The sequence below is a fragment of the Oncorhynchus masou genome, chromosome 9, assembly GCF_036934945.1.
Source record: "Oncorhynchus masou masou isolate Uvic2021 chromosome 9, UVic_Omas_1.1, whole genome shotgun sequence".
Classification (NCBI taxonomy): Eukaryota; Metazoa; Chordata; class Actinopteri; order Salmoniformes; family Salmonidae; genus Oncorhynchus; species Oncorhynchus masou.
Window position 1 is genome coordinate 35,319,387 of NC_088220.1, and position 15,570 is coordinate 35,334,956.

Here is a 15,570-nt window from a genome sequence, read left to right on the forward strand (position 1 = left end):
TCTTTCCAAATCTAAGACAAGTGTGTTATTTTTTCCCCAGGGGACAGGACACTAGTTCAACCGTTAGCCAAGCACAGAGAGCTAGGCGGCAATTAAGTCAGCATCCCCCTGAATTAGAAAACAAAACAAAATAAAACAAAATGCTGAGCCAGCAGTTTAACATCGTAACTCATACCAGATGGGAAGTGTTGTCCTTTTAGCGTCTGCAGATGAAACAGGGCGTGTAGTGGCACTGCAACGGGACGTTTGATACCAGTTGATGTTTGCTGCTTAGCACGTATCAGACGCTTCTGGTAGCGTTTTCAAGAGGGTGGCATATAAGCAGTGGCTTGTCCAGAGCATTTTGAATGGGGTGACCAAAGTGGGGCACAGAACCAGTTTAGGGGGGCCATAACATTTTGAACCTTAATCGATGCAAGATGGATTTTTTTCAATATAATTGTTATAGTTTGATGCTTTAAATGCTTAGTTTTGGTACATTTCCCTGTTGAGGTAAATCATAAATCAACTTGAAAAGTCTTGTTAAATTGTTTGCGTTCAAGATCAGGATTTTTGTATGAGGGCATTATCATACAAGAGTAAATTCACTTTGTGAAAGTGCCATCCAGAGTGTGAATTCTACCGTGACTTTTTATTTATTTATTGGGACCTCCTATGCGTGCACGTGCACCATCTTTTTTTCATGGGCTTTATAGTAAAGATGTTATTTAACTGTAAAAATGCATGACCTTTTCATGTGTCGTGAACACAACCAGTCATGATGTTTTCATCTGATTGGCAAACTAATCACTTCAAAAAGTAGGCTACCGTAGCACCTTCATCTACCTCAAAATAAATCCAGCATCCCAACAGCGCACCGTGCCACCGCCATTTGAATGGAAAGGGACATCAATTACGAACACCGTCAGTGTCACTACGTTCGGCCTACAAAGTGGCATGTATCCATGAAATGTTTACAAAAAAAAGAAACGTAAACGTAAAAAATGATTTCCCAATGCGTGTGTATCCGTGTTTCATAATGTTCCTTCAATTCGCGAGGCAAACAGTTCCGCTCTGTCTTGGTATCTGTAGCCCATGTATCTGGTGCTGTCTGGCCCAAAAGAAAATATATGACATATATGACATAGTTTTTTTAACGTCTTGGTCAAAATGATCAATATATTCATAGACAATCTATCAGATCTCAGAATTATGGCTGGGGGCACTTGGGTGGCCAATCAGAATTCAGGGGTGGACGTAGCCGCCCTCTGGACACGCCGCTGCATACTGTATACGCCTACATAATTCTTCCCTTTGGACGAGAGAATGTGCCAGCAAGTCATAGAAACAATATATTATATTCCAAAGATGCAGACATACAAAAGTATGTAAACCATTTCTCTCTTCACCCAAAGTTTATTTCATTGATGCTTTCATGTCAGTTGAAAGGCATCGACTTGGCTGCGTTAATGCACAGCATTGAGGAACACTACTGAAGGCAACGACACAGCTTTGATGCAGATGTGAACTTGAACACTCCTCATTATGTAGATCTCTTTTGCTGTTATTTCACGTGCAAGTATTTCACCAATGAGCCAGCGATTGTCCTCCATTTTATCCATCAAGGCCTTAAGATTCTGTAAGCATAAATGAACACCTGCCTCAAAAAGCTAGTCATTAATGAAGAGTTTAATTGCAAAAAGCTATATATCCATTTTCGGAAATGTTGGTAAATGAGCTTTTATTGTTTAAATAACCTCACTTTCTAATCGTGGCAATGGGGTTGTTCAATGACAGACATGTATTTGTTTGAAACTTATCACTAGATCATTTCATTTCAGAGTGATCAATGTTTTGTTGCAAAACGCTACATATACTTCTCACTCTGAGAATTTTCTTTTGCACTGATAGGTTTGACATAGTCAGACAAATAGTCACATTTTTAGCAAAGACCGGTACAGATGATACATTTGTGACGTCAATATTTTAACAAAATAATTTATTTAAATGAATCAATACAGTAATATGAGTTATGTATGTAAAGTATACAGGAAACAAACATTCTATTCCAGCTAAGCAATGTATACAGCATATAGCGTTTTGCAACAAAATCCATTTTTTAATACACATTCAAAATCTAGGAATTAAAAATCTGAGAACAGTAATATATTTCACAGACAAAACAGGTACCCAGAAGCAATCATTTCTGATAATAAAACAAACAAATGTGAAAAGTGAATGGATATAGCATTTTGGAACTGAACTCTTCGTATGATGTTCCAGTCAGTAGATTATCCTCTTGCGCTTTAACTACATGCAAGATAGGCAGGCCACTTCCCAGAATAGATTTTAGGATCAGCCAACAACTCTGAGTCTTGTTAGTGAATGAGGCTTATGTTCCTCTGACAATGCTTTTAATTAAAAGCCACATCATTTAAGCCTAAAGGAAAGCTGTTATAGTTTCATCGTGCCTCATGACGCCGGAGTCTTAGGAATAATCAATCTTTATAAACAAGCTCTGGGAGGATTTTGAACGAACTGGATGATTTAAGAAAGTCAATAATATTGCCACACCACATCCTCTTATAAACATTGAGGACAAGTCAAAGTAAACAGAGTAGATCAAAACCATTTTAATGGCAATTTCATTCGATGACACTTGTGGATTTTAAAATAGTGAAGCATTTTAATGGCAGTTTTATTTCGATGACACTTGTTGACTTTAAAATGGTTTCGTTCACCACTAAGCTGCATGGGAAATTGCCTCTAGCTCCTTTCGCGCCTTCAGTCAAGACAAAAAAGGTTTTGGCACGGGGAGACACAGAACATCAGGAACGCCTTGTTGGCATCTCCGTCATTATCGCTCGCTTGGAAAACAATTTGTTCCAATTTTAACTTGACACGTTGATAACTTCATGTGGCGAACGTTGATAACTTAAGTCACCCTGCACTGCTAAACTAACAAATGTAATCATGTGAAGTTGTGCTTGACTAGGGGCCTCTACTAAATCTGTATCTCTGAAGCGTTACGGATTGCGCGTTAGAAATGTAAAGGTCATTTCAGATTGAGCCGACATATATATATATTGCTTACTGTGAACGCAGCCTCGGCTAACGCGGAAACATTGCCTGTTCAATCTTTATCACGGAAATTCAGCCGTAAAGCCCAATTAAAATTTAAAGCCAATGTTCCCGCGGAGCCGGCATTCAAACGCTGCATTCGTCACCTCAATCGGAAATTATCTTTCACATTTCTGTCACGAAATCTGTAACGCGTCAGTGTTAAGGGTTGGAGAGACCCCCTAATTTTCAATCGCGCTGTAACGCTGAACTTCTGCGTAACGGATTGAATAAAGCCCTACGAGTGTTTGTCCATTTGACTCCATTGAAATAACATTAACTGTGTTTATCCAGTGTTCTATATTATGTTCCTCAGAAATATACGGTATACACTGAAGCAATTCCATTTCATAACCAGCTAGTGGCAATTATTACGATAAGATAATTCAACAACACAATTTTGGCAACTTTTCAACTACAACAAATCCTTCTACGACAAGTATACAGTGTCTACCCATTTCTCTAGTTTTATTTAGTAGGACAATACTCCTTAATGCAGCCCTGTTTCCCTCTCAACTATAGGGGTTTGTCTCCCATTCTAATTCACATATAGTTGGAGTGCATTGCTACGCAATCTTTGACTCCTCTATTCAATTTGATACCCTGCCATGCCAATCTCACAAACAGTAAAGAGAGAGAGAGATGCTGTGAGGTTCATTTGAATTCATCTTCTCTTGTATTTACTCAAGGTTCTTTTTCACTTGCTGTCATTATCATTATGAGTGTCATTATTGTTTCAGCATCAGCATGGTACAGCATTCCCAAGCAGGCTTCGTCAACATTGGCCTCGGGAGGACAGAACCTCTCCAGGAGCCCACAGTAATCCACCAGATTTGGGTTGTCACTCCTCGCTTGGTTCATGGCCTCTCTCTCTTTCTCGATGACAGAGAAGATAAGCATGTTGCATACCGGATCACCAGGCTACGAAAAAATTGTTCTGCTGAATAAGCCAGATGTAAATAATTGTTGAAAGCAATACAGGGCCCTGCGTCGCAAAGTCCGCTGGATGTTGTGCTTGGCTGCCAACAACGTGGCTCAGTTTCATTTAGGTACTCAATGGCCTTTTGAAATGTTTTGTTCAATTCAGCCCACAACAGGCTTAGAGTCCTTAGAGTATAAAATACCTTACCATCCACTTTATTGAGCTGCCATATAAGCTCAAATGTTCCTATTTTAAGCTTGCGTTATTTTTAGACAGACCCCATAGGATTGCAGTGAGATTGCTTACCGCATGGTGTGCTCACCTTGTATTGAAAGAGACCCTTTAAATAAATACTTTTTATTCTGTTATTGGCTTTTTACATTTACAAAGCATGTTATAGTTTTATCAAAAGTGGAAAATATTGATGTTACATACGTAACAAATGTAAAAAATACGTCTTCGATCTTTACTTTCCCTGAAAGTAAGATCATACACTTGAGCAGGTGAACATATCCATAAAAACACTGCTTAAGTCACTTAAGTTAATAAAACAGTACAAAAAGTAGAAACAATACATTTAAAAATAATGGACAAAAACACTGACAACTATAACTTCCATGATTTCCCATGAATGAAAAAAATGTACACAAGTTCATAGTCTTAGTAGGGGGGGGGGTCACGTCAAGACGGGATGGATCAGCGAGCCTTGCCCAAACCTTTTGGCTGGTTTAATAACACTCCAGCTCGGAGGATTGTGACCCAGACTATTCACCCCAGAACCTTCCCACCACCAGCCAACAGAACCAACAGTAACCTCCCCATTCTCCATCCTCAAATGTCGGTAAGGCAGGGACTTGATTAATCTTAGGTCTTGGAGTGCTTAACCGGTCATCTGTGAGCACATACAGCCAGAGAAAGTGGTTACCGTGCTCGTGTCATAACATTGGCAGGCCTCGATTACCGTGCGAACAAAGTGGTGCGCTCATTTTCGCACCGAGGGCTGTATCTTGATGCTTACAGGTGCAATGGGATCAAAACACACATGCTTCCTTTTAAAAATGAGAATCGGGACAAAAAAAAGACCCCGGCTGGGTTTCTATTGCTATGGCCTTTGGAATTTCTCCTGCAAAGTGTTTCAACGTTATCGCTTATCTCTCACAAGTGAATGTAACAGAAGTCTTGCAAAGGAGTGGCATTATTGGTAATACAGACCAGAATCATTTTGATTAAGATAAAATGGAGCTTTGCAGTACCTAAATTGAATTCAGACACAGGCTCTTTGTTCCAACCATTTGGTGTTAATGTATTTCGCATAATGACGCCTTAAAGAGATGAATGATTGTACAGTTACAGTATGAGGTCTGGAAAGGACTGGTAAACTCTTCCAGGAGGTTTACACTCCGTTCAAAGTAATATTACAGGTGTCCCTTTCTGCCTTACTGCACAAAGACATTAATGGAGACTGCTAGTCCAATGTTCTCTGCTTCTTATATACATCGTCTTAGTTTGTCTTTCAGAGAACATACCATATTGTACGGGATTGTAATAAATAGTCTTATACATATTGCTCGGCCTCCCCTTCATTCAGAATGGTCACTGACCCGTCCCCACTGTTCATCTCAATGTCCATCTCTTTTGCAGCTGCGTTCTCCGGCAACAGGGCCAGGTCCTTGAACACATCCACGTAATGGCCGAAGCCGGGGCCCCAGTTCAACAGGTTGTCCCAGTTGAAGCCCCCGGCTTGCTGGCCCAGTTTGTGGGGCAAAGTGTAATGGTCCGTCATCGGCGCCTGTGCAGCGGGCCCGCCCTCGGCCCACCGGCTAGAGTAACGCCTTTGCTTGAGCCGCCCGCCGTAGTCCTCATCGTCGGCGTCCGACTCGTTGACCTGCGACAGCTTGGGAACCCTGGAGCTGTAGGCCACGGGCTTCTCCCGGTCGTACTCCATCTCGGAGCAGGTGAAAGAGTCGTGCGAGTCACTCTCAGATGATGACTCCGGGGGGGCGGGGATGCCGTCGGCCGGGTTGCGGACCCGCGACATGGGCCTCCGGCAGTCCTCTTCGGATGAGGAGCGGCCGTGGTCGGCGCTGCAGATGCTGGGGTTGCGGGGCCGCGGCGTGTTGAGCCGCTCCACTTCCTCGATGGACAGTCCCACAGGGGGTCCCGTCTCCAGAGGGATCTGCTCAATGGGCTGCTTGAGCCGGCTGCTCGGCCGGGAGCCGTGGCCTGCCATGGTCTGGGGGCTCTTGCTGCGGCGGCCCAGCCGGGTGGCGTAGTTGAACATGGCGCCTGGCTGGCCTATCTCGTTGTGGTGCAGGTCCAGGGGGCTTCCATCCCGGCGGGCCAGGTTCAGCTCCCTAGTGGGGGTGTTGCGGTAGAAGGACGAGGGCTTGGTGAAGGGAGCCGGGCTGTGCCTGGAGAGGGGGTTGGGTGTGGGGCAGGCTGAGTGGCTGAGAGGGGTGGACCTCAGGGCCTGGCTGTACTGGGGCTGGTAGTTGTAGCTAGTGGCCCCCAAGGGCAGGGGAGACTGTCTGGCGAAGCCCAGAGGGCTGTGTCTCTGGATGGAGAACTTGGGCGTGTGGCTGCGGAACTGCTTGTAATGCTGAATGATGTCGGCGTCGGACGGGGCAATGCTGCTGGCGTTGTCTATGTCATAGTGTTCGATATCTGCCTCAGGCATCTGGCAGGGGGCACACGGGGCGCTGGGGATGGTCTCGTTGTTGTGGGGGATGTCTGTCTCGTCATAGATCAGGTAGGGGTTCTCCCTCTCGATGATGTCTGGCTTGGGGTTGCCCTCAGGCTGCTTCCTCACCGTCATGTCGTCGCCGTACGGCGGGATGTTATCTGGGTCGTCAAACGCCACGTTCTCACTCCCTTTCTTCTTCTTCTTCTTCTTCTCCTTGGGCTGCTTCTCCTCCTTTGGCACGTTGGTCTTGTTGCGGCCCTTGCAGTGGTTGCAGAGGATCAGACTGAGCACCACCAGGGCCAGGGCTGTGGCACAGCTGCCCACAATGGCCGGTACCGCCCAGATGGGCAAGGTCAGCTCCGTGGCCGTGGGGCTCGGGCTGCAGATGAAGCCGCCGTTGTTGGCTGTCTTGCAGAGTGTGCCCTGAGGGCACTGAACCCCCAGGCACGCCACCAGGGTCTCGCAGGTCTTGCCAGTGTAGAATTCAGAGCAGACGCAGGTGTAACTAGAGTGGGGGCCAGGAACGCAGCTCCCTCGGTTCTGGCAGGGGTTCGAGGCACATTCGCCGGGCGGGAGGCACTGGTAGGTGTACCACTGGTTGACACACATTAGGCCGTCCCAGCATGGGCTGCTCTCACACAGGTTGGGCCCTCTGCAGCCGATCTTGACGGCTGGGCTGGTCTTGGAGATGGTGACAGTGCTGTGATCTCCGCTGAAGGGAAGATTTTCCCCATTGTACTTCACATAGGCCAGGCAGCCGTCGAAGCCTGTGGGAAGAATAGGGAGAGGAAGAGGTGTTCAAATAACAGGAAGCACTCCTGGACGGCTATTAAGACAACACAGTGATAATTTCCGAATTAAGTTTGAGCGCTTTTCAGAATGTGCCAAGTGGCTGGGATCGCCAACTTGTAAATAACAGGAACTGAAAGCTATAATCAGAACTGGAGGAATTTTGTTTAGTCGGCAAATTGGTTAAGCATCGGCCAAATCTCAATGAAATGTCCTCATTGAAAACACCTCGACAAATCACATTCTCAAACGCGTAAATAAATCGTTGGCAACTCTGAGAGAAGCCAATGTAATTCTTTTCAAAAACATAGGAGGTGGATGCCAGACAATCTTCAGACCTCGTATCGCTTCAAGACATCCATCTGGAAGAAATGTTTTGGTGACTAATTCAAACCTTCGCTTTCATTTTGCTTCACAAAGTTCCCTCACAGATGTAAACACATGTTTATTGAATTTATCCCATTTTGTTCTATTCATTAGATCCTTACTAGTTGAATGCACACCAGACCACAAATGCTTCTACATGCATATTAAGCGAGGGTCAGTTCCTATTTGGTGTAGGTGTGGCCCCAAGAAACCGGGACCAGATAATCTTCATGTTAGGCAAGACAGCCTGCCATAGGCATGCACATTTATTTTGAAGTATATCTTTACCTTATTGTGTGAAAGAGGCCAACAAATCATTAAAATGACTTCTTTTTTTACCATGTTAGTCCATAGTATAAAGTCATTTTCTTTCCATTAAAAGTCTGAAATGTACAGTGGTGTATCCCTTCCCCCTGGAAGCTCTATCGTTCACCCTATCCAAACTATTTTCAAGTCCAAAAACATTTGATATGTGACATCTGATCTGATTTAGATCTAATCCAAGACAAGATTCCATGGCAATAAGATGAAAACATGAAAGCATCAAAGGCAGGGCTCCCCACCTTATCAAACTACTTTCACATTAGCTATTGTCTAGAAATGATCTGTAAAAGAGAGCAACATTAACTCTCTTCCACAATTTGTCCAATGTCAAATAAAACACAATTTACACTTGCTCCAGAGAGCAGGACTGCAACATCACCTAATATGGTCTGATTCAACAGAAGACCTTATATTAATTGAAAAAGGTATCTACCATTCACATACTGTATGACAATAACAGAAACTTCACACACCACCATCTCACCTGATGCAATTTTCTGCTGGGTGGGCCCAGAGGGGACTCCACCGAGGGACATGGTCAGGACGTTGAGACCCCCGAAGTCCTGCGTGGGGTGCTGGATGAGCTTGAGGAGTGCCCCGTCCACGTGGAGGGAGGTTGAAGAGCCGTTCTTGAAGACCTGCAGGACGTGCCACTGGCCATCTGATAGGACCATCTCTCCCAGGGTCCTCTCCACCTTACCCCCCAAACCAGCATCAGATATGTAGTGGACATTGCCGTTCTTCAGCTGGGAGGGAAAAGACAAGAGACTGAGTTAGATGGATGGACAGATAGGCAGACGAGGACAGACGGATGGATTGGACAGACGGATGGACACAGACAGACAGGAATGCAGGCCCGGCAGACAGACTGATACTGTATTGTACATGTTTGTTGAGAGGGAAAGAGTGGAGAAATGTGATAAGCATGATGATGTGATTGTATGCTCTGATAATTCCCATCTCAGAGATGTTGTTGATGTTTTGTTTCAGTTGGAGAGCTGTTCTTGTTTTGTAATACTAATAATCTATTTAATTTACAGTACCGTTATTATACCGGTTACGTTGATTGAAAACACATTTTCCTTTACAACAACGACTGTTGCAGTGCAGAGGTAAAGGTTGCATATGCCAAATACCAGTAAACCAGCTATTATTATGATGATCATATTAGGTATGCAGGGACTTTCATACTATTACCTTCAATATGCATAAACTATATCCATACGCAACAGAGTGAATCATATAGAAATAATTAATCAAAATGACAGTGTGCCAGGCATTGTATATGGTAATCTCATATATTTCAGCCTAAAGTAACCTCTTTTGCCTCCCCTTCAAAGAAACTAAACATCAGCAATGGTATGTAGCTTCAGGAAGAATTGATTTTAAAGGCCCACGACGAAAATCTGGAAATGGAAGAAGAAGAAAAAATCACACGAGCCAAAAACACAGGAAACGAGATCTGGAGAACCAATTTAACTCATCTCTTTTACATCACGTTATTTATACCCTATGCATATATTTCTTTTCTTTTTTTGGGGGGGGGGGTCAAGCAGTACATTCAATATTGTTCTTTGGGCCGTATAGTAGTAATGGTAGGGGGGATTCTGGGGGACACGCACTGCACCGGAAAACACAACCAGAGAGACCCGGTGGATCCTAGAGGGAAAGGAAGTGGACTGGGGGAAAAAGGAAAAGGATGAATAAGAGCTTGGGCCCTCGGACAGCTGCTCCGGATCAGTCAAAGCCTTGAACTCTATATCAGCAGAATGAAGGAGCGTATATGTAAGGGTAATGAGAGGAGGTGATAAAGACACAGATCCCCTTATAGCTTTGACTCAGGGGGCGGGGGTTAAAAGGGAGGATTGTGCATACGTGTGACATGTTTAAGTGTGGACCGAGTGGCAGATGGAGAAACAGACACAAATGAACGCGTGTGAGTGAGAAATCTAAGTATCGAAGAATGGTTTGGGAAAAGCAAAACAGACAAACACATTAGCACTAGAAGTGCATCTCTGCATGCATACAGTATTTGTACTGTGTGTGGCTTGTTACCCGACAGGGTTTCGCTCCATGGAGACTTCCTTTACCTTGATGGTGGTGTAGTTGCTGCTCTCCTGGATGTGGAGCAGGGTGCCACTCTTGCTGCGGGTGCGGAACTTAACCTTGAGGCTGCTGGGCACAGAGAGGTCAGAGGTCAAGCCCATGAGGCTCTGGCGCAGCAGGATGTCCCGTTTGGGGCTCTGGCGCATGGCGTAGTCAAGGCGTCCAGTCCCATCCAGTGAGAGAGCCGTGTCGGCCGTGATGTCTATGAAAGAATGAAAAGCACAAGTCAAAGGAAATGATACCATCTGCCTTCTGAGTGATGGTCAAATTCAGAAGTGTATGACAAAATTCCCCTCCAAATTATTCGTACATTTCTCGCAGTATTTTCCGGTGAAGCCCTCCATGCATTTGCACTGCTGCCAGGACCAGTAGTCAATGCAGGTGCCCCCGTGTCTGCAGAGGTTGGCTGTGCAGGCTCCCTCCAGTCTGGGACATCTACAAACAAACAGACAGTCAGACAGGCACACACAAGTCTGCCCCCCTGGTGGACAGCTGGCCCTCAATAGGACACGGCAGATGAGATTCCCGCAATACAAAAAAACCCATAAAAGATTCAGGAAATTAGCATATTAAAAGATCTATCCTCGCCACTATTCACAACCAACTAAGTGAAAGAATTTCCATTCTACGATTACTATTTCAAAAAACTGTACATCTGCTATTTATATCAAAGATGTCTCTTCAGCTGTTCTTGAGGGTTGAGAGCTTCAGAGAATGACCAGATATCCTGCTGGGAGAGTTTGGGGTTTTCGGGGGATTGAGAGAGATGGAGGGGTTGTCATGAAAGACAGAAAAGAAGAAGAGAAGAAGAGAAGGGGAGAAGGAGAGAGGGAGAGAGGGAGAGAGGGAGAGAAGGAGAGAGGGAGAGAACCAGACCTGTCAAGGATGTCATGAGATACCAGGGCCTGACTGGGCTCCAGCGGGCGGCCGTTGACAGCAAACTCCATGATGCAGCCTACAAAGTCGTGGGTGGCAACCTGGCCGCGGCGGTGAAGGACGGGCTCTATTGACCTGACGCCTCCCACCGAGAGCCTGTTGGGCCCAACGTCCAGGATCCTGCGAGAAGGAGAAGGAGAAGCCGCTGGAGGTCAGCACCTCTCACAATGACAATGACCTTCCCGGACCATTCCTCATCTGCCAGATCGCTCGCACAGAGTCCCCCCCTTGGGTCCAGACGGCTTTTCACTCTGGGCCTCTCACAATGCTAAACGGTACAAGTTATGTCCATATACGTGTTTACATACACTATGATTTACACTAGGCTAGCTGGATATGCAAGGGTTCATTGAGAACAGTCAAGGTGATGGATGTGCCCACAGATTGCTCCATTCTTTGAGATTTGAGATATTGCTGCATTGTTTAGATGGTGACTAATGATGATATTTGCATACATTGAAGGTGGTAAGCCACTCTGAAAGTAAACAGCTTCAAATGGAATTCGGTTTTTCTCTCTCGTTACTATAGATACAGTATACTATGAACATTTGCATATGGAAATAAATACTTCCTCTATACCTAAACTCTCTTCTGTATGTACTCTGCCAGGGTGTGTGCTAAGCTCTGCTTTATGTGTTCTTACCAGTCAGTATGCACAGCAACGTTGCTCACAGCACAGTAGCCTGGCTCCTGATCATCTCCACACAGGTCGACTGTCAGGGACGCAGCCTGCATGACGAGGGGAGCAGACACACACACGTTATTCTCCTTGGACTGTACAGTACATATACTGTAGTAGCACACAACAAATCACCACACACGTTGTTCCTTCCTGATAGTTGTACCAGCTCAGACGGTCATATCTTACTCAGACGAGCACTCCAGTTTACAGATAACTACATGACTGATTTTGTACGTCACAATCAATTTCGTTTGATATCATACCGTATTTGAAGCCATCATTATGAAGATGGGAGGTACAGTAGACTTAAATATTAATCTGAGATTCCCTTAAGATATAACTTTCACCCTTAGCCAATGCTAATAATTGTTCTACTTTCCCTATGTGTCTCTGAAGCTTGACTGATGTGAAAAAAAAAAGAGGTGGCAAGAGAAAAGGAAAGTGTGTGAACGTGTTGAAAAACCATGACAGCATGCTCCACCTACACCAGGATCTTAGGTAAACACGGAGCGGCCTGCTTGGAGCGTGAGCACAAATCATCCAAGAGATGGCGGAGAGCGTGACCCCTCCCCTTCTCGGTCTCCTGAGGTAATTGCTAACACAGAAACGTTTTACGAAGCGAAAAAGCAACAAGGGAAACAAGAGTAATTTGTCTCTGGGCTTTGTCGCTATTGTTGAAGGGCTAGACCTACACGTCAGAGCCAGATGGGCATTTTATTAATGCCTTTCTCTCAGATCAAAGTCCCTGCAGCCAAACCGCAGCATACACACACTGTCAAGTGTCTCACACGATTGGAAAAGGGTTTTTCTCAAGGAAAAACACTTTGAAAAAAAAAATAACTACCAGGAGCATTATTTTTGTTTGGTTAACTTGGAACAAGGTAAATGAAACAGGGTAAACGAAATCAGTGCTGTCACTGGACAGCATCATTTTCTCATGACCAACCTTCTTGATGACAAATCCAGAAAGATGGCTGCAGTTGAACACTACAGAAACATGCCATTGTCTACAGAAACACACTATTGTTGGATTATTTGTGTGAAAAGGTCAAGTTTAACACTTGTTGAGGAGGAAAACAACTGAATGTAGATGCTAAAGGGTGTAAACCAGTTGTAGATTTTTTTATGTGAGGCCTAAAACCACTCTCATTCATGACAAGACAAACAGAAATAAGGCAAAAATAGCCTTGAGAAGAATGAGACCACAATTGTTGCAGTTAAATTGAGACAGGACTGTATAACATTCGTAAACTACATTAGTGTTCTTAACTTAGTGGTCATACTATTCTCATTGCCATTGCTGTAATAATAAAGCTATAACAACAGAGTATAAACAATGAAACAATGCTTGTTGGGGTGCCGATTTCAGTAGGGTGATCTAAAATATGCTTCTCATATAAACAACAGTGTCCTTGACTCTCGGTGCGTCACACATTACTACGAACGGTGTCTGGTTTTCATCTGCTCAGAATCCAAAAGTGGAGGATCTGGAGAGAAACAAAAGTCCTTCAAGGGACAACCTCAATGACCCACATCACCTTCTCCAATCACACTGATGAGGTTCGCATTACACCGCCTCAGGGACTTGGCACTTCAGGCACGACTCGTGCCCGCTCTGCTTCCATTCTTCTAGCTCGGCTAAGAGCCTCAACATGGTCATTCCTCAACCTACGCGTAATATTTGCAGTGCAGTAAGGGCAGCATTGCATTTCTCTATGCATGTTGTGTACCTTGCCATTCTGTCACACCTTTCCAGTCTGTCACTCTGCACATCTCAAAGCGGACAATTGAACGATTTTACCAGTTTCCTATGAAATCCCAGTGCAGGGTGAGAAATGACAGATCTGATGTCCAGCAGGAGACTTACATTGTAAAACTTTGGACAGGCTGCTGATTTTTTCTCTCCCCGCCATTGAAATACTGGCAGAGAAAATACTAGATTCAAATACAAGGAATTTCAGTGTCTGACGCTATTTTGGAGGTTATATTGTAAATCACAACAAGCAATCAAATATAATTACAAACTATGAAAACCCTATACAGAACTACCACTGTGTGGGCAGTTTAATTATCATCTCATGGTGCAAAAAAAGACGACGAGGCCAAATGTGGACGCTGCTCTCGGCTATAAAAACCCAGGAGGTCATAACTGCTATTGAATCATAAACTAATCTTCTATGTACATCTGGTGGCTTTAGGATTTTCCCCTCTACATTTTTGCAATTAAGGTCCCATCAAACCATTAAAACTTACAATAAAATATATTTTCCAACCATTTATGGTGCAAAACCAAATAAAGACATCTTGGTACAGCCATATATATAACATAGAAATGACTCTCACCATTCCAGCTCTCCTTGCAATAACCGTGTGGAACTGTCCATCTGCAACCTTTATCATGGTCATTAGTTTATAGGTCCCGCTACCCAAGTTAAACGAGAAGCGCATCTGTCCCTCAAAGATCTCCAGAGCCAAGAATTCCGCCTTGTCTCCGGTCTGGTTGTCATGGTTGTACATGAGGAGAGCGTTGCTCTTCAGTGTGGCAAACTTGATGTAGATGTAGTTATTGTTGGGATCCAGGCTAGGAAACTCCATGTAGGACAGCTCCTCAAAGCCGTAGCTGTTGAGTTCACAGTGTTTTCCAAAGACCCCTGAGGACGAAAGGAATGAATACAAATCAAACAGGGATGTCATGAATAATTCACCATGCTGCATCTACTAAATCAGCACATAGCTAGGAATCTGTTGCCATCTGCCATCCTAGGCTAACGCTAATCATGCTAAGAAGAGAGAAACAGTTCAACAACATGTGAATAAATGTGACATGGAGACATACAATAAATAACAATGGGGATAGCAACAGTCATTTTTGCCAATCCAGATAGTTTTCAATCATCTAGCAGTTGCCCCTAAGTTAATACTCACCAAATGGACAATGACAGTAATATCCATCCACTCTGTTCTGGCAGGAGCCGCCATTAAAACATGGGTTACACTCACAGTGATTGATGATGGAATCACACGTTTTGCCTGGGTTCACAAAACAACACAAATTCAAATGAACGAGGTGGGGATGACAAAGGAAAATGTGTGTGTGGGGGGGGGACTTAAAATCACAGGGGGTCTATGCTATTGCAAACTTAGGATAATCTATTTGAAACTTAGATGAGTGAAAAAGTAATAAATTGGGAGATTATATTTAGATTTGACAACTATAGCCTCTTTACTGGATCTCTGGGGCCAAGAGACATGATGAAAATATGATGACTTAAGGAAAAAAAATATTAATAGACACAGACAGAACAAGGTATGCAAGGGGCGAGACTGACAATGACCTGCAGCGTCATGTATTTTTAGGTACTGACTCCTGCAACATGAGACAAATAGTTTAAAGGAGATACATTCTTTCACCACAACCAGGCAGGGAAAACAGGAAGTGTGGAGTTCAATGTGAGGGCATGCAGACTACTGTATGTCAATAGGTGCAATTCTTCAGGAGGGCCATTTGTCTTGATGAAACGCAAAAGGTTTGTGGTCATTTGTTAAGGTCATAGTAAAAAAGGCTAAACATCTGCTATTGATCATTGGAAATGTCTTTCAGCAACTACAGCCAGCAGCTGACCAAACAGACATGATTCAAACTACTGTTCTCGTTTTGCTTCT

The 15,570-nt window shown here is 44.2% G+C and overlaps 1 protein-coding gene across 1 annotated transcript in view; it reads right to left on the bottom strand.

Moving 5' to 3' along the window:
* Positions 1 to 2,597: 2,597 nt before the first annotated feature.
* Positions 2,598 to 15,570, bottom strand: part of LOC135545942 (protocadherin Fat 4-like) — a 98,720-nt gene continuing 85,747 nt past the window's right edge. Inside the window, exons 10-17 of the mRNA XM_064973943.1 lie at positions 14,833 to 14,937; positions 14,251 to 14,558; positions 11,869 to 11,954; positions 11,166 to 11,345; positions 10,600 to 10,724; positions 10,274 to 10,491; positions 8,668 to 8,929; positions 2,598 to 7,471 (exon numbers count right to left, since the gene is read on the bottom strand). Of these exons, the coding sequence (XP_064830015.1) occupies positions 5,577 to 7,471; positions 8,668 to 8,929; positions 10,274 to 10,491; positions 10,600 to 10,724; positions 11,166 to 11,345; positions 11,869 to 11,954; positions 14,251 to 14,558; positions 14,833 to 14,937 (3,179 nt within the window). The 3' untranslated portion in view covers positions 2,598 to 5,576. The remainder of the gene's footprint in view (positions 7,472 to 8,667; positions 8,930 to 10,273; positions 10,492 to 10,599; positions 10,725 to 11,165; positions 11,346 to 11,868; positions 11,955 to 14,250; positions 14,559 to 14,832; positions 14,938 to 15,570) is intronic.